The sequence below is a fragment of the Micromesistius poutassou genome (assembly GCF_964030765.1).
Source record: "Micromesistius poutassou genome assembly, chromosome: 13".
In the NCBI taxonomy this organism is placed as follows: domain Eukaryota; kingdom Metazoa; phylum Chordata; class Actinopteri; order Gadiformes; family Gadidae; genus Micromesistius; species Micromesistius poutassou.
This window is the reverse complement of record NC_140283.1, coordinates 11,153,508-11,171,554: the sequence shown is the minus strand read 5'-3', so window position 1 is coordinate 11,171,554 and position 18,047 is coordinate 11,153,508. Positions and strand designations below refer to the sequence as shown.

Sequence of the window (18,047 nt, the reverse complement as noted above, 5' to 3'; positions counted from 1 at the left end):
TTCATTGAATCAAGATTAGCATGCGACAGTACACGCATTCAGTTTCAATTCTATTAATAATATATTTAAGCACAGATTAATAATCATGTCCTGATCCCTCATTTGCTTATTGTGGAAACGTAATGTGCTTGGCGCATTGTTTTTGCCACAAAACCCGTGGCAAAAAGACACAACGCTACATGCAGGGGAATAAATTCCTGTGTTTGGTTTTTATTATTTAACAGAATTTGCAGCCTTTCTCCTCTTCTCCACTAAACAGTACTTTTCATCATTTTTTTCTCCATCCTCTGGGGAATCCAACTTTCTTTTAGTCTAGTCTCTCTTTTGCTCCCTCTGTCTCTGTCTCTCATTCTCACTCACACAACAATGCAGCGTGTTTTGTTAAGCTATTAGAGCAGGCTGAATCTGCTGGGGGCCGATTCTCTGAAAGACCCTTACAAAAGACTAAGTGTCTGACCAGTCCACTTTCAACAGCCTCTCAAACCCCGCTTCAGTTGCCAATACCCCCTGATGAACACTTGGGCTTAGTCTCTCTTTCTCCCACTGTCTCCTTTAATTTGTTCAGAGCAGTTATGTTAAAAAAAAGTTAAGTTCAAAAAGTGTAAGTTCAAAGTGTGCTTGATGTATATTTAGCAAAAGCATATCAACCAGTATTAGAAGGTAAGAGTAGTAAGATATATTGTCCTGATCACACTGTCTGCTAGCTGCACGCTGCCCTTAAAGTGATGGATAAGGGAAATCCATAATTTACTTCATAGTATGTTATTAGTGATTAACAAAGTGTGCATTACTCATCAGAAAACTATGTCCCTTGAATCTCAGGTCCTGAGATTTACTTCTATTCCTTCAAGCTGTTTTAGTGGGTGCAGTCTATTCCACTTGTGGCTATGTAGCCAAATGGATGACTTTACTGTCACAATAAGGGGTCAGTGCAGCTGACCTTGCATTTAAGACAAACTACACAAAAAGACTTTTAAATGTATATTCATATAATTCCCCTGACACGATATTGGGTAGGTGTTCAGTGGAGAAATCCCTCTGATATTGTGGTTATTTTAAGCCTTTATATCCTGTTCCATCCTTTAAATCAATTACTTGGTGGAAAGTAAGATGAAGTTTGAACAACCTCTTTCAAAAAAGTTGAAAGTCCCCTTAGCGTCCCTGCTAACCTGCTAAAAAAAAAACATGCATAGTCTTTTGCATGTACTGTCTCATTGGGAAAAAAAAGAATAAAGCTTACAACTGGATTTCAAGCTTTACCTTCAACTTTCTGTTTCACAAATGTCTCCAATCATCCCGGGTGGGCCTTTGTGTACCAATTGACATGCCCTTTATAATTGCCCCTGATATTGTCCTTCTTTTCCTCTCCCTCCGTTGTCTTGTCCTCCAGCCTCCAACCGCCTTTCAGCCCTATTCCCTTCTCGTGAATCAAACCACCCTTTATCCCCTGTTCTTTATGCTGCTTTCTGCTCCGCCTCCTCCACCTTTGCACTTTATTACTATTATTGATATTTCTGTCATATAGATATTTTTAACTATGTTCTAATCCTGTTTGTCTGTCTGTCTGTGTCTGTATGTCTGAAACACCCTTCCAGGCCAAATCCAGGAGGCGGAGCATGCATAGGGGCGTGTCCCACTGTACTCCAGAGGTGAGAGGTGCCAGTGATGACGTTGCTGTGGCGCCCACACCCGCAATGGATGCAGCCGTTGCCAACAAAGATGTCAGGTGGGTTCTCCTGCCAAGAAAAAGGATTCACAAGTCACACTTGACCTAGAACAACATGCTTCACCTGCACTCATGCAGACAAACCACTGGAAATCTATTTAAGAGAGTCAATGGCATGCATGAATACTTCAACATAAATAGCATGCACATGAATGTCAATTCTTACAATACATTTTAGTTTGTATGTGTTTCTGTTTGTGTGAGTTTATTGCTTTTTCCTGGGCGGTAGTGCTTTGTTTTTCCCCATTATCACTTTGTCCCCAAGCTCTCTATTTGTCCCAGCGTCTGTCTTTCTCCATCTCACAGACTGCCTGTCTCTCTCCAGATCACTGCTTCCATTTTCCGACTATGTTCCGGAATATTTTATGGGAATTTCAATTCCCACGTCTCGTCCCCTTACAATTCTCCCTGCAGCCATAGTAGAGTGTTTATTACTTTCCATGCTGTGTGTGTGTGTGTGTGTGTGTGTGTGTGTGTGTGTGTGTGTGTGTGTGTGTGTGTGTGTGTGTGTGTGTGTGTGTGTGTGTGTGTGTGTGTGTGTGTGTGTGTGTGTGTGTGTGTCAAGGGGGGAGGTTGTTGTCGCCTAATGGTGTGTGTGTGTGTGTGTGTGATTCCATGAACACACACACACTCCAAGAACTCATAAAACCACACTCACGCACACTAAACTGTTTTATTAGCAGGTACAGACGCATACGGCTTGAAGACTGGAGGTAACATTGACAACCCATTCCCACAGGCCTTGCCTATTAAACAATCAATATGTTTAAAATGTTTCTTAATGCTTCACCTCCTGTACAGTCACTTGGTCCCAAGGTACACAGTGTTTATCATTGTATGACGAGCACTGTGCGGTGAAATCTTTTAAAACAACAAACTTAGCCAGCACTGCTTTCCAGCACTGCTTAAAATGTGACAATGGTGTTCTAGTACTCTCATCGTGATGTTGTTTTTACCTTTGCACACTGCTGCTTTGTTACACTTGTGATCTCTGCTTGCCGACGTGAGTCTCCAACATGTATTGTTTTATTTTTGTGTGTGTGTGTGTGGTGTGGGTGGTAGGGGGGTGTTTGTGTGCACACATGCGTGAATTTGCCCATGTGTGTCTCCTGCCTCAAGAAACTGAGGAATTCCTCCCAGCTCTAGTCTTTGTGTCAAGTGCCAGAGGTCACGCTGACCAGGCAGTGGGTCACACAGTAGGTCACCGGGGGTCAATTAAGGGATTAGTGTAACTGGGCAGTAAATTAGCGATGAGAGGATGGGTTTTGGACTAAATCAAGGTAGTGAAAAGGAACTGCAGACCTACCACCAGACTTGGAAGAGACCGTCCCTGGGTCTGTTATGGGTGGAAAGGCGGCTGAAACGAGGAAATGTCACAAATGAAAAAGGAAGGTATGATAGATGCAGAGAAAGTGAAAAGAAGATAACTTTTTTTTGAGTGCATATCATATTATGAAGACAACCTGTGTTTCTCGCAGGGTTCCTGGGAAACCTTGCAACTCCACATTGTTCCAGCTACCCATAGCTAGCTGCCTGACATGCTCAAGCTTCAGACCAATTGTGAAGTCCATTGAACACGGAAAAGAGGAGGCTGTCTGCTAATGTATAAAGGAGGAAGGAAGTTGCTCAGGCCAACACAACCTTAGGTCATGTAGGCCAAGGTTAAAATACCTTTTATCGTGGAAGAAGTTAGCTACCATCATCTTGTGCTTTGACTCTCAACTTTGACACGACAGGAAGACCATTTGACCCAGCATTGTCCCTAGTTCTTGGGTTACATCTTTCTTTACCCTCTGGAATTCTGTTCAGTTACACGGTTAGAAATGTTGAATTTAAGAAGATTCCGGAAAGAGCAGACATGCTAGGGATTCCGGGACGGTTGCATTCAAACAATAGCAGGAATGCTTTGCACTCCATTGTGGCATTTCATTTGTGTCTTGCATGAACACTCCTTTCTTGCAAAAATACACACCATTATGATATGTTATTCTCCAGGAGCTGTCACAGCACTGTTAATACACCAAGTCTACCTGTATTTGGGGTCATAACAATGATAAATAACTTTGTTGTATTTTTTACTTCTATATATATATATATATATATATATATATAGAAAAATGTATCGATAGATCGATATAAACTTGAATTAATCACATTAATATTGTCCCAAAATGGGTCTAAAACTGTCAGCCTACGCAGCAGCCTAGGCTGGTGATTTAAGAGTTTGGAGTGGTAGTTTGTGGGAAGATTTTTCTGCAAACACATCACACCTCTGGCTGTGGTCTGCTTGTTTATTGAAAAGGGAAACATTTCTTCGTTTTCTATTCTCCTGCGTCATTACATAATTTCCCATGTCCACCGATATATCTGCTTTTCCATTGGCTCAATGTGCAGGTGTTTCCTGTGCTGGGCTTCACGTGTGAAGGCCTGTACTTTAGGATGAAGCGAATCTGCGGAAACAGGGAACTGTTGTTCCAACGGAAAGCAGTGGGGGCTAGAAAGTCTAAAAGAGAAAGGCCCTGGAGAAACGTTATTGTTTTACAGTTTACTTTGCAGTACATTCCTGTGTTTCATCGTAGCTTAAGTGATGTCGGAACACCTGCTTAGAAAGCCTTTTGCCTGAAAGGGAAAACCTAAGTAAATGGAACCCTGGTATTCCTGCGCTACAGACAGAGGCAGCGTCATGGTGATAGTTGACCCATTGACCTCAGGGTCATGCTGATGTCACTCGTCTGGGTGTAACCTTTATGAAAGGGAAACCACCATGTAATACCCATTAAAACAACGACCATTTGAATGTAATTATATGAATTTAACTTTTTTAATTATTATATTATATATATTTAACAAGTAAAGATGTTACTTTTTATGATGTCAATCTTGTCTTCGTCGAATGAAACGTTTGCTGCCTGTCTGTTCTTGGGTCCTCAGGCCAGAGCGAGTGTTCAAGAGAACCAGCACGGGGCCCGTCGGCAAAGTGGCCCGTCGCCGCAGCAACAACGGACTCATCCAGCCAATAAGAGCCAAGTCCTTCCAGTCGCCGGGCAATGGGAACCCGACGGGCCGCGACGCCCGCCGCACGGCTGCTCCCTCGTCATCGGCGCTCCCTCAGTCACTCCGAGGCGCCACTTTCCCAGCATGCACTCCTCTGTCACGGCGACCAGCGAGCTCAGCTCGGCCGGGACAGGGACGGCCAGAGACAAAGGACACTCCCAGGACGGCTCTCATCAGGTAGGCTTGTTACTGACCATAGGTTAGAGGTTTAAGGTCTGGTCACTGGTGACAGACTACATGGTCACAGAATACTGAGACACGTATATGTTAACATATTCTTAAAGACTTTATGTATTGACATGTTTCTTGGCCTTGATTTTCTGTGCTTATCCCACATGTGAGATAAATCAAGGTGGAAGAGATAGGGTTAGGTCATTAGCTTGCAAGGGATCTATCTGGTTTAGCTCAAAGATTAGATTAGGCATACGCTCGCATAGAGCTGAGTTTAGAAATAGAATTAAAGGCGAAATTAAGGTATTTACTTTAGAAATGATACCACTAGAGCCCAAGACCTCACCCACGGAGCTACTTTAAATGCTGTGCCTATTCAATGTGAATATAAAACTAGTCCACTCTTAATCATTTCCTAATAGTAAGGAACACACTCAAGAATATCAAATGAATTTACTGTCTGACCATTGTCACAAATGGTAGGCTTTGACCTGCCTGACTAACAGTTGGCATCCCACCGGTAGCCTCAGGTAGCGGTGGGATCAACATTATGTTGAACATTATGTTGCAGTTGGCATCTAATTGGAAGGATTAGAAACAAACAACCTCTTGAAACATGACACCTGCGAGAAGCAAGAGCATGTTTTGGTAGTCCCTGAGTAAACTACTTGAGTCAATGCAAAGCCAACACTTGGGCAAAAATTCCTCACACTTGATCTTTTGGTCTTGGCATACTCAACAGAGATTATTTAACTGTTTATTTGACAAACTAACTGATACACGGAAATCTTCTTATTTATACGATACCCTCTCCCATTATTCACAGTTGCACAGTGTTTGAATGAAAGCTGCATGTTCAAAAATACACAGGCTAATACTGAGCCATGACTTGGAACACTTTGAAGATTGTTTGGTCAATGATTGGCCGTGCGTTCCAACTGAATCTTATCTTAAATCCCTCTTAAACGTCGCAACATTTGAGATAAACACAACGTCAACAGTTCAGGCATCCTCCCTGCTCTGACAACATACCATTAGTATAATTAATACTCCTGTAGAAGCGCAGCAAGGCTCTGCATGGCGCTGACTATCTGCTCGATAAGAGGCTGAGGCTGCTTCCTGGTTGTAAAGGCCACTGTGACTGAAGGGGTGGCGCGTCACACCGATGTGTTTAGGGTCTTTCTAATGGGTTTACAAAGCACCTATCTGGTGGCTTTGTGGGAATATCTGTGGAGGTGCGAGGGGATGATAGAGAGCTGTTATTTCCATACCATTGTACTGTACCCTAGGGTGGAGACGTTCCAGCGCTCTCCTTAAAATAGACCTGCCCGTAGTTTCCTGTCCAGTAACTTCCTGTCGGTTTTGCCTGTGCATCATAAGTACTGGAAAAAAAAAACAAGTGTAAGGTCACACCCGGAACCGTAGTTGTTTATAAGCCTGAATGAGAATGTGTGGGTGTGTTTTTGTGTGGGTGTGTGTACTGTGCGTATATTCACATTGTATGGGACAGGGGAATTCTGATCACGCCTCTCGTAATTATCCATTACCTCCGTGACTTCTCTCTGCTTCTCTTCTTGTCTGTACCCCAGACACTCTGCCTGCTTCCTGGGGGCTAGTTCTCAGTCCAGGGGTATCCAGATATTGGATATCGTAGCAATCATACGGTTGGCGTGAAACAAGATTGAAAGCGGCGAGGCCATACGGAAAGCTTAACGATTAATATCTGGTAGGGAGTCGCAGGGTGGAACTTTGGCCTTTGGTCAGGTTCCCATTATCAACCGAACAACAGTCAAATATAGTCGGCGTGCAAGTCTAATAACCTTCTTTTGTGGTCCACATTGATCCATCTTTACCCACTTTGTTGGCCTTTTGTTGAGCAGTGTCGTTTCACAGCACAGAGAGAGCGGAAAGTGAGCCGACGTGGAGACTCCACTACTTGGTAAACATGTTTCCCTGGATGTGTAGAACAGTGCTAATTAGACCTGGCATGGCACCAGGGCACAGTGTCTGCAGGAGAGGCTGAGACGAGATCAACCAGTATCCTCCCAGATCAACGTCTGCATGGAGTCCGTCAGTCACTCACACACACACACGCCCACACACATGTACGCACGCACGCACGCACACCAACACACCCACATAGACACACACATACTCACACACGCACACATAATTAAAACATTTATAATTACTTCCATATGAGGCGGCATGCCTGAGTGTCGGTGTGTAGTCAGGGCATGGGAGGTGCCTCCATTGAACTTCAATAAGATCCAGAATAGTTAACTACTGTGTCAAGCTGTTTTCTTTTGCATTCCTATATGACGACTTCATATAGCTTATATCCAGTCCCTGGCCGATTAGTTATTATCATATTATGTAGATCTCCCCCTTTACCACACCCCCAAGGTGCTCTGTTAGATTGAGACTTGGGACTCTGGAGGCCATTGGAATACACTAAATTCATTGTCCTGCTTATGGAACCAGATCGAGATGACGTGTGCTTTGTCAAATGGGGCCTTATCTTGTCGGAAGCAGCTATTAGACGATGGGTTTGTGTAGACTGGCCATAAAAGGATGCGCATGTTCAGAAAGGCCAGCCACAGGTGGGCTTTTATGTGGCATTACAACAATGCTCAGTCAGTTCTTCCATTCATTTATCATGCAGTTTTGTCAAGCCTGCTCCACCTAGGGCTTCAGATTCCTGTTCCTGTTCCTGGGCTGACAGAAGTGGGACCCGGTGTGGTGTTCTGCTGCAGCAGCCCACCCACTTTAAGTTGAACTTGTACTCGTACGTTGTAAAGTGTGCTCACCATCGCCCTCCTGTCAGCGTTGAGCAGTCTGACCCGTCTCAGCCGAGCTCTGCCATTGACGAGGTGTCCCCGCCCACAGAACTGGCGTGCCCTGGATGTTTTTCGTTTTTCACACCATTCTCTGTTGACTCCAGAGACTGACGAGAATTCCCAGGAGATTGGCCCTTTCTGAGACACTCCAACCACCCTGTCTGGCACCAGCAATCATCCCACGGTCAAAGTCACCGAGATCACATTACTTCTCCATTCTGATGTTTGCTCTGAACAACAGCTGAACCCCTTCACCGTGTCTGTGGGCTTGTATGCATTGAGATACTCCCACATGGTTTATTTACTATAGTATAGTTTTAACCAGAAGGTGTAACTGGTTGTATGAGTCATACATTTATGTGGTAACCCTGTTGGCCTTGAGTGCAGTCTGAAAGTCTACCTTGAGTCTTTTTCAAATTTAAGATTAAGATTAACACAATAACACATCAAAATGTTTATGTTTAGGTTCGGGGTCTTCTCTTCATCCCTCTACTATATTACTACTTATACATGAATGACATACAACAGACATGCTTATTTGAGTTTGTGAATTAGGTCAAACAGTACAACATGTAGCAACTATGGGCCAGACCTAAAGCTGTCGTTAAGAGGAAATTTCCAACATTTCAATTGGCTATAAACTATAAAGAAATTAATGCAATAACAAATGTAAGAGATGTTATCTAATTCAGACCTACGCATGGGTAAGTCTGCATTGTGTTTGTGTGTGCATGTGTTTGCTGTGGCTTGTCACCTGATCCTCTGGCGTTGTGTGTTACATGTTCAGTAGTGTGGGAGCCACTCAACTCTCCTGTACACACCTCTTCCCCTGGGGATGTGTGGGTGCGTGTGTGCGTGCGTGCGTGTGCGCCCCCACTGGTGACTGACTAGATAATGGTTGACAACAGTGGGCGTATGTGGGATGATGTGTGTGTGTGTGTGTGTGTGTGTGTGGCACGTCCTGTGTTTAATGCATCACAACATGAAACATCCAGTTTTCACAAACATGATAAAACCCATAAAAGCCTGATAGATTAGTCACTCTTAATTTAAACAGACGATTGCACACACACACACACACACACACACACACACACACACACACACACACACACACACACACACACACACACACACAGGTACTTAATGAAATTATAAGGTGTGGGTTATGTAACGCAGAGTGACAAATATGTCAAATATAATCACATACACCTTTAGTACAACCAGTACTGAATCGTCGCTTGCAAAACAAACAAATGTAGACATTACAACTATCTATGTAATAAGTAGATTCTTAAACAACATACATCCACACTAAACCTTGCTCTTCTGCACAATATGTTCAGAGGATTAATGCTTGCAAGGACTGACTGTTTAAACAGTATTATTGATTGTATTAGAAATGCCAAACAAACTTGGAGGGACAACACGTTGACAGACAATGCACTCATAAGATAAACGGACAATATATGCATTACATACAGTAGCGCAAATATAACACTGTGCTCTGGGGGTTAAAACCGATGAATTGAGGATGGTAGCAATTCAACAAGGGAGTGAGTGTGTGAGTGAGTGTGTGTGAGATGCTCGACACACGACACCACACCAATGTTAATCATTCATGACATAATTCCAGATTCCCAGCGCAAGCCTGGCTGTTCTTGCATGCGCGTGTGTTTCTTTGTGTGTGTGTATGTGTGTGTCCGAATAAAGGACCACATTCTTCAGGTCACACGTGAGCGGAGAAAACAAGAGTTACTCTGGTGTTTGTTTGATCAAAGGCACAGCCTCAAGCTTCTCAGGAAAAAAGGAAAGTGTGTGTGTGTGTGTGTGTGTGTGTGTGTGTGTGTGTGTGTGTGTGTGTGTGTGTGTGTGTGTGTGTGTGTGTGTGGTGCATAAGTGCATGGACATTTAAGTGAGTAGCAAACATAAGCCTGAGAGATTTGAGGGGGGAAATATACTGTAATGGCATCTGGGTATTAACTGTTCAAACTCTGGCTGAACTTAAGTTGCCCTCAGGGATTTACACAGAGGCCCACCACACTTCACCCACTATGTCCAAATCGTGTCCATGTTTGATCTGCTAGAATTCCACACTGCAACTTTTAACAGTTCAATCATATCTGTTACATGTACAACTGTACATCTGTTCTATTGTTGTTGTTGTTTGTGGTTTTCTCCAGCCAGGCCAATTAGCGCGCGGTCTCATTACCGTACAGGGGTGGACAGTATCGAATGGCTTACGGCCACCATTCATAATGACTTGTCAGACGTCAGGCCTTTTCAGAAGTGAACTTTGCACTTCTGGCCAACGCCTCTGAGTGTACGCTAAGCAAAGGAAGTAGGTACATGGATGTAAGCTCGTCGTGAATGGGCCGCGCCCCTTTTTATTGTGTGAGGGGCTTAGTCGTCGAACGGGCATGCCTCAAGTCCAAGAAAAACAGCAGTGACTGATGAAGAGAAAGGTAAAAATAGAAAGGCGTTACGCAAAGAGGTGACTTGTTTTGGTTTGATGAATGCACTAGCTGGAGGCTGAATGAGAGGGGTCTTCTTCACCTGGGCGTATAGAAAAGGTCAAAGTTAATGACGTTGTCACATGAGAGGCCGGCTCTGTCAAGGAAATCACCTGAATGTTCCCATGGGGCCTCCCCTCTGTGTTATTGATTCCTCCCAGAGCAGATGGCCGCTCAGATCAAGTGTGTGTGTGTGTGTGTGTGTGTGTGTGTGTGTGTGTGTGTGTGTGTGTGTGTGTGTGTGTGTGTGTGTGTGTGTGTGTGTGTGTGTGTGTGTGTGTGTGTGTGTGTGTGTGTACAGGAATGTGGAAATCAATGGAGGTGGAACATAGATTACTGTTTTTTTCACAGTTTCTCTGTGATGTAAGACCAGTCACTCTGTTTTTTTCTGGGGAGGTTTGTTCATTAGTCATTCCAGGCATTACAGAATTTAGCCAAATACTTTCAATTGTCGTATTAGTGGTTAATCCATTTTCCGTTGTTGATAAATTGCACCAGTAGAGGTAGGCTGGGTTACCTATCCAGGCAGCTATTTAACTTCTACAAACTTCTCCAACCAACTTATATTGTTTTTCTTCAGTCTACAACTTCCTGTGTGTTGTTGCATGACAAAGACACATTTTTAATGGACTCCAAGCCACCTGATATGACTAAGCCGACTAACTAAGCTGTAGTCAAAGCTAGAGCTTCAACTGCAAGGCTTTTTTTTATGGCACCCGATGGCTTCCATCGCCTCACAAGTACAACACAGTCCGTTTTTTGAAGCAAAATTGTATAAATAGACGGACGGCGAACGTTGACCTAAAAAAAAAGTCCATCTTCAGCACTAGCTGTAGTCCACTTCTAAATAAACACAACAAAGGTGCTGGCATGTGTGTGTGCGTGTTCCCACACCACCCCAAGAGTGTGTGTTGTGGTGGGAAGGGGGATGAGCGCTGCAGACACCGTCAACACAATAAACAAATGGGTAAATACAGAGCAGACAGGAAGTCATCCCTTGTTACTCTACTGCTGCATCAAAGGAGAGCCCTAACTCCACTAGCCTTTCTTCTTCTCCTCACCTGTAAACGCTACCTCAGTCCCCCCCAGCCCCCACTCTGCCCCTGTGCTTGTAATTGTAGCTGGGCCCTCTGAAGTGGCTCCCTGGGACCAGTGGGAACACGGCCAGTGGTAGGAGCATGGGAGTTTATCCAGAGTTGGTCCAGCTACATATAGTGACTGAACGTGGACCAAATAGGGAGGGAGGATCCAGAGATGAAAGCGAAAGGGAGATGGAAACCTGAATAGATTCCTAGTACTTTTCCACTACCCAAATACGCATTTAACTTATTCTCTGATATTAGTGTCATCCTTTTAAATGGGTTTGGGTTAAAGTATGAATTTAGATGATGTCTGATGAGCTATTGATCTTAATTACTGTCATGGTTGTAGCAGTTGAGTGAGCAGTTGTGCTGAGCCACCGGCTAGGAAAATGGTGTTACTGGTGAGGTGTATCTGTGCCCCCCGTATGTCTCTCCCGCCCTCGTCTCTTTCTGGAACTTCTTCTCTGTGTCATTCTCCTCCCTCCCCCTGTTGTGTAATTGAATTTAAATAATGCATAGAGTCTGCTGTCTACTGGTGAATATGTTAGGAGCTGTCCTTTGTGTGTGGGGATGTGTGGGGATGAGTGGGTGGGTGCAGGTGTGTCAGTGTGTGTGTTCACCTGACTGATGTAACCCAGTCACCTCTACAATCGTCCCGTCACACTGTATCTTCTGCTGCTCAGCTTTTGACATGACACCTGCTGTAAATGTTTCAGCAGTTTCTTTTGTGGCTCCTTTCAGAATGGAAACCCAGCTAAGTTCCCCCATCAGAAGAGCTTAAGCAACATGTCTTCTTTATTACAAGGAGCTGCCACACCATCTACAGTATTCCATGTAGCCCCTAACTCAAACAATGACAAAAAAAATCCTGAAATTCCTTATTTTTCCATTCCCAGACGGGACAAGTCCCTAGTGGAAGATAAGTATGAAAATGACATTGTGTTCAACGTCTGGTGAGTCTCGGGTTCACTGTAGGTGTTTCCACAGATGCATACAGAGATACAGGCTGTGGATCCCAGCTCAGATCTCCCCATTGTACAGCCAAGGCATATCTCTAGTATATGAATGTTATCATGTGTCTCATGGTGGCATGCTATCTACAATTCCCCACCCGCACACACTCTCTCCTCCGTTTTCTCTGTCCAAGCTGTGTTTAGTTCATATAGTGTCTTTCTTAAATTGTTGTAAGCAAAGAGATATGAATATGTTTAAACCAGTAACAGTTACTGCCTACCTGATGAAATTAGACTTTTTTTAGAATGTTTATAATTTGTTTTAAACACTTTTAAGCACTTTGGTGCTTAAAATTGATTTGAAGAAGAAAAACCAACTGATTTGAAGAAGAAAAACCCAAATAGATGTGGGTTTCTTCATGAATTCTTTGACTAAATGCCATTATGTGTGAGTATACATTTACGCAGTATGCATGCACAGACACACACCCACACACATACACCAAACACATACCTAGCAGGTTATTTCTCATGCAGGTCATGCCCCAGTGATTGGGCAAGAGAGTTTCCATGGTGCGGTCCAAAAGGACCTTTTGTGTGTGTGTGTGTGTGTGTGTGTGTGTGTGTGTGTGTGTGTGTGTGTGTGTGTGTGTGTGTGTGTGTGTGTGTGTGTGTGTGTGTGTGTGTGTGTGTGTGGACAAATACATTGATAAGTCAGACTGTACTTTAGGTTATTGCATGTTTCCTCTTCTAGGACCTGTCATCTTCTCTCCAGCCAAGACACCCATGACGTTCGACCTCATCAGCCGTCGCTACTCTTTTTTATAATGAACTTGCTTTGAGTGTAGAAGTGAGCCCGTGAGCACTGAGTGAATAACATTCAGATCGGGGGGGTTCATCCATAGGCCTGCACTGTATAGCTACATTCAGGTCCGCTAATCTCTTAACGGCGGCAAAGGCTTGTGTTTGCGTGGGGTCAGAATTAAGCTGTGCCATTACCATATTGTCAATTCTTCCATGGAATTACCCCCACAGTCGTGCATTGTGTGAAGGGCAGACGGACGGCTAGCTGGAGATGAATGGCTGTTTACCATCCAGTTGGATCTGTCTCCAACCACACGCAGCTAAAGCCACCATGGCTAACCAGCTCACTGCACTCGGCAGCATCACTACACACACACACACACACACACACACACACACACACACACACACACACACACACACACACACACACACACACACACACACACACACAGTGTCTAAATGGATGTAAAGTCCTACACTCACACACAATCCAGTTTCTCTGTGGAGAGCATTAAAAGCTTCTCAAGCACACACACACAAACCAAATGAGACATGTTAATCCCGGCCCGGCTGCTACCGCCGCCGGGCCGGGACCACGATAGCGGGTCTTACCGGGGCCGGCACAGCATGCTGGGAAAAACTGCGACCGTTACGGAGTCAATAGTACAACTCCCATTTCATTGAGTTCAGTAGCGCTCTCTCATATGCATGTCTTTAAACACATACACATGCACACACAGCATCGACGTAGCCGGTGATTTTACCATTTTTATCATGTTGGTCTACAAGGTGTACATTTTTAGGCTGGTGCACAGTTAGAAAAATGCAGCTCAGAAGTTGTGTCATAGGTAAGGATTTAAAATCCATTGATGATCAATTGCATCATGCCATCCTGTGCCTAGCTTAACATCTTGCCAAAGGACTACAGTTGAAAGTTGAATTAGCCTGCTGGCTAACACTGGCACATTTACAGAAATGTAGATTAATGTGTGCTGTCCTTTAAATAAAGAAATGAAATGAAAAGCACATTATGGTCCTTTACTCATTAGCACTCTGGGTCACCTGTCTGTGCATGGGCACGTCTTGTCCTTTTTTATACTTTGTCTGTAATAGAAACACGGCTGAGCGGCAGGCTGTGTAGTGTCTTCTGCTGAGCTCCGTGTCGCCTTGGGCTGTTGGAGAAACACCTGACCTAATCTGTGTCACCCACTGAACTTGAAGTAATCGTTCTGCTTTGCAGTGTCTAAACATGAATCTAATGATTCTCTCTCTCTCTCCTCTTTCCTACCTTTCCTTGTTCCTGTGTCCTCTTTGTCCCCCTGTGTGTCCTGCTCCCAGGGAGCTGTCTGCCAGGCATCAGTCCATGGTTCCCTTCAGGGACGCCCAGGAATCTCAGCTGATCTGAGGCTAAAGAGAGACCTTATGGATGGAGACGTGCTGAAGCGGATGGAAGCACCCACTGCACTGAATAGTATTTTTTAATAAACACAACTTCTTATTAAGACACTTTTGTTGATTGTTGAGGGAAATTGTTTTATAGAAAGTTTTATAGAAATCCAATCTAGTTTGATCTTGGACCTCTGGTCTTAGAAATCCCGTAAGGAATTAAGTTTTACATTTTCTAGTAAAGGTTTTGAAATATCATCTTTGTAACAGATATAATATTTGCTTTTGTACATTGAGAAGCTTAATTGAAAACTTCTCTGTTTGAATCTGAATATACATGGAATCCCTTGTTTGCGTGCATGTCTGCATCGTGATTATGTTGTATGTCTACTAGGGTTTGTTCATTCATGTATGTGCATGCATGTTTGCCCACGGCCATTTGCACACCACTATGGGTTTTCAGCCAGAATTCACTGGGAAGGCTTCCCCCAGCTTCTGGTTGGCCCAGTAACTCTGTTTGTGGTGTTATTGTCCTTGTCCTTTCTATAGCTGGAACTAATTAAATATTGAGACACTTCCTAATTGTGATTCATTATTCATTTATGAATATGTCCTAAAGCTAGGTGTGTGTGTGTGTGCCTAAGTATCTACATTCTGACTTTCAGTGAGACATACATTTTACAAATTAAAATCAGGGTTCATGAATTGCTGCCAGAAACTGCCAAAATCCAGGAAAAGTTAGATCCTATCAATGGATAGATGATGGAAAAAGGGGCTTGTGTTTAGAAAGTCACTCAACCATTTTTGTTATTACTAAACCAACATAACTAAAACTATTGTTATTGAAATAGACTTCTTATATGTATTAGACTTATTTTTACCAAAAGGTACCTTGCTCCCTTTATGCTGTTCTTATCTAACTTATTTCTAGCCTTTCCCTGTCTCTCATGTCCTCCCTCCCCATTTTCTATCACCGTGACTGAATACAAAATTGGTTATGACACAAATTCATGATGACGTCAAATCGTCACAAAACCAAGAATTTAAATTGATCGGCCCTGCCAACCTCTTCTTTCTCTCTCTCTCTCTCTCTCTCTCTCCCTCTGTCTCTCTCACTGTCCCTCGCTCTCACTGTCTCTCCCTCTCTCACTGTATTTCTCTCCCTCTCTCACTGTCTCTCACTTACTCTCTCTGACTCTCTCTCTCTCTCTCTCTCTCTCTCTCTCTCTCTATCTCTCTCTATCTATCTCCCTTCCTCTCCCTGTCTCTGTGTTGCAAAGCGTTCCTCTCAGCCTTGGTGACCTATTAACAGCTGTGGAATGTGTGGTCCTCTCCGACCCTGTAGCCTTGAGGTCCGGGCGTTCAAGAGCAGAGTACAGGGGAGGAGAGGGGTCGATAGAGCAGGGCTCTGTCTGTGTACCTCTGTCTCTCTGAGTCACAGCAGGTTTTACATATTTACATTTCTTCACCCTCTGTCAATATGTTTATAGAAAACTGTATTGATTAACTGTTCCACTCACTGCATCTACTGCTTTGTCATGTGGTTCCAAGGAATATCCAATTATGATCACTATAAATAATGTATTCTTTAATAATTGCAACCATATGCACAGGCGTTATACTAGGGAGAGAGAGACAAAGAAAGAGTGATACACCAGAGGGTGTACTGCAATAATATTGAAGAGACAATTGTATATTTACAAGTAATTGGTAAGAAATGTTCCCTTTTACAAATATATCATTTAGAATATAAAAATACAATATACTTTCTTTCTTGATTCCCTTAAATCCATACACTTGTCAGGGGAAGTGAAAGAGATGATAATGATGGTACTACTCATTTTTGCTGATTCTGTGCACATAACCAACAAGGCCCAGGCAGTGCTGTCCTCCACGCATGTCGTCACTACTTCTCCACTACTTCATTTATTTAATGATAATTGCCTAGATGAGGGGTTTTCAGAGGCCAATTAAACCGGTTACAATGCACTATACCCTAGCTTCGTTTCCATTACACGCATCAAGAGCAGCCAGCAAAAATGAAAGCCTCTAATAGCCTAAATGCTGAACATGTTGACGAGACAAGATTCAAATTGGTGCGTCTTCCAGTTTTTTTCTTGAGGAAGTGCAGTGGTAGGTGCACTGCTCTATGTCTCATATCGTATTCATCTTTTCCACCGACAACTGCCCTGTGTAATCCTACCATATGGGACTGCAAGGTCGGCCAAGCATAACTTGACACAAATCTGCAGTTAGTTGAAGGGCAACTTTGGCATCTTGCCCAATGCCGTACAGTTCTCAGTTACACACACACACACACACACACACACCCCAACCATGGCCCAGGTGTCAAATACACCTGTGAACCGGGTGTGAACATCATAGCTTACGTTTTCCCTGATCTTTATCCCATCTTATCACCATGCGTGAAACGCTGTCTACTAAAACTACTGCACCCGTATGATGGTCACTTCCTGTTCCCAGCCCCTCAGGAAGCATGGCTCTACGGCTGATTGGTGTGTTGGTTTGCCACTACATGCCCGCCTGTTCTAGTCAGAGTATTTGCATGTTGTTTTTGTAACAGTTAATAGAGCCATACTTATTACATTACTTTTTGAAAGTGTGGAGGGGGCATTGAAATCTTGGATTGTATCTTTGAATTGTCTTCTAATGAACCAGCGGTTTACTGTTTGAATAGTCTTTTAATGAACCAGAGGTTTTCTTTTTTAATAGTCTTCTAATGAACCAGCGGTTTACTGTTTGAATAGTCTTTTAATGAACCAGAGGTTTTCTTTTTTAATAGTCTTCTAATGAACCAGAGGTTTACTGTTTGAATAGTCTTTTAATGAACCAGAGGTTTACTGTTTGGTACACATTATAACACAAATCTGTGTTGTGAATCTTTGCGTGTTTGGGCTGTTGCTCCTCGTTACTGTGTTTGTTCTAATCTCCGGCAACGCCTTGCCACCTGTTCCGCCGATAGGCCTGGCAGGTTGGTTTCATGCAGTTGATTTACATCCACCCGTAGTTAGAGTTGGCATTTGCGATGCTTCAGGGCGTGACCTGCTCTCAAAACTGCTGTTTTGATTTGAACAAGGTATACATCATATTATAAAAAACAAAGGCAGCGGGACCTAGGACCAATGGCAATGTTTATAGGTTACTGTGTAATAATCATGTGTACTGCTTCTTGTGTCCTTCTGCCCAATGAGGATACAGATTTGCTTATTTGCCTATGAATTACCTTGAATATTTCTATATTTAATATTAATATAATGATATTTTTTAATGACTATGCGCTCGGGGGTGGGGTGTGTGGGATGTTTGTGAGGTATACAACGTGTCATTATTAGAGCATTAAGTCAGGAGTCTGTAATCATCAACCTTTCCTTGTTCCAAGAAACGTTGACTAATTGTGGGATACACCATTTGTGGAAGCCTATAATGATATAATTACAACGCTACTGCAATAGGAGGATGAATTGCATTGGCCCCTTTACCATGTTTTCTCCTTG

The 18,047-nt window shown here is 43.4% G+C and overlaps 1 protein-coding gene across 1 annotated transcript; it reads left to right on the top strand.

The window, feature by feature from the left end:
- Positions 1-1,601: 1,601 nt before the first annotated feature.
- Positions 1,602-15,111, top strand: LOC311357397 (uncharacterized protein). Its single transcript, XM_084477332.1, has 3 exons — positions 1,602-1,726; positions 4,658-4,957; positions 14,485-15,111. Exons 1-3 carry the CDS (start codon positions 1,617-1,619, stop codon positions 14,549-14,551), a joined length of 477 nt encoding a protein of 158 aa, XP_084333458.1. The 5' UTR covers positions 1,602-1,616; the 3' UTR covers positions 14,552-15,111.
- The last annotated feature ends 2,936 nt before the right edge of the window (positions 15,112-18,047 follow it).

Coding starts and splice junctions, on each gene's coding strand:
- LOC311357397 (XM_084477332.1), top strand. CDS start 1,617: ATGCATAGGGGCGTGTCCCACTGTACTCCAGAGGTGAGAGGTGCCAGT. Junction 1,727..4,657: donor GTTGCCAACAAAGATGTCAG/GTGGGTTCTCCT, acceptor TTGGGTCCTCAG/GCCAGAGCGAGTGTTCAAGA. Junction 4,958..14,484: donor CCCAGGACGGCTCTCATCAG/GTAGGCTTGTTA, acceptor TCCTGCTCCCAG/GGAGCTGTCTGCCAGGCATC.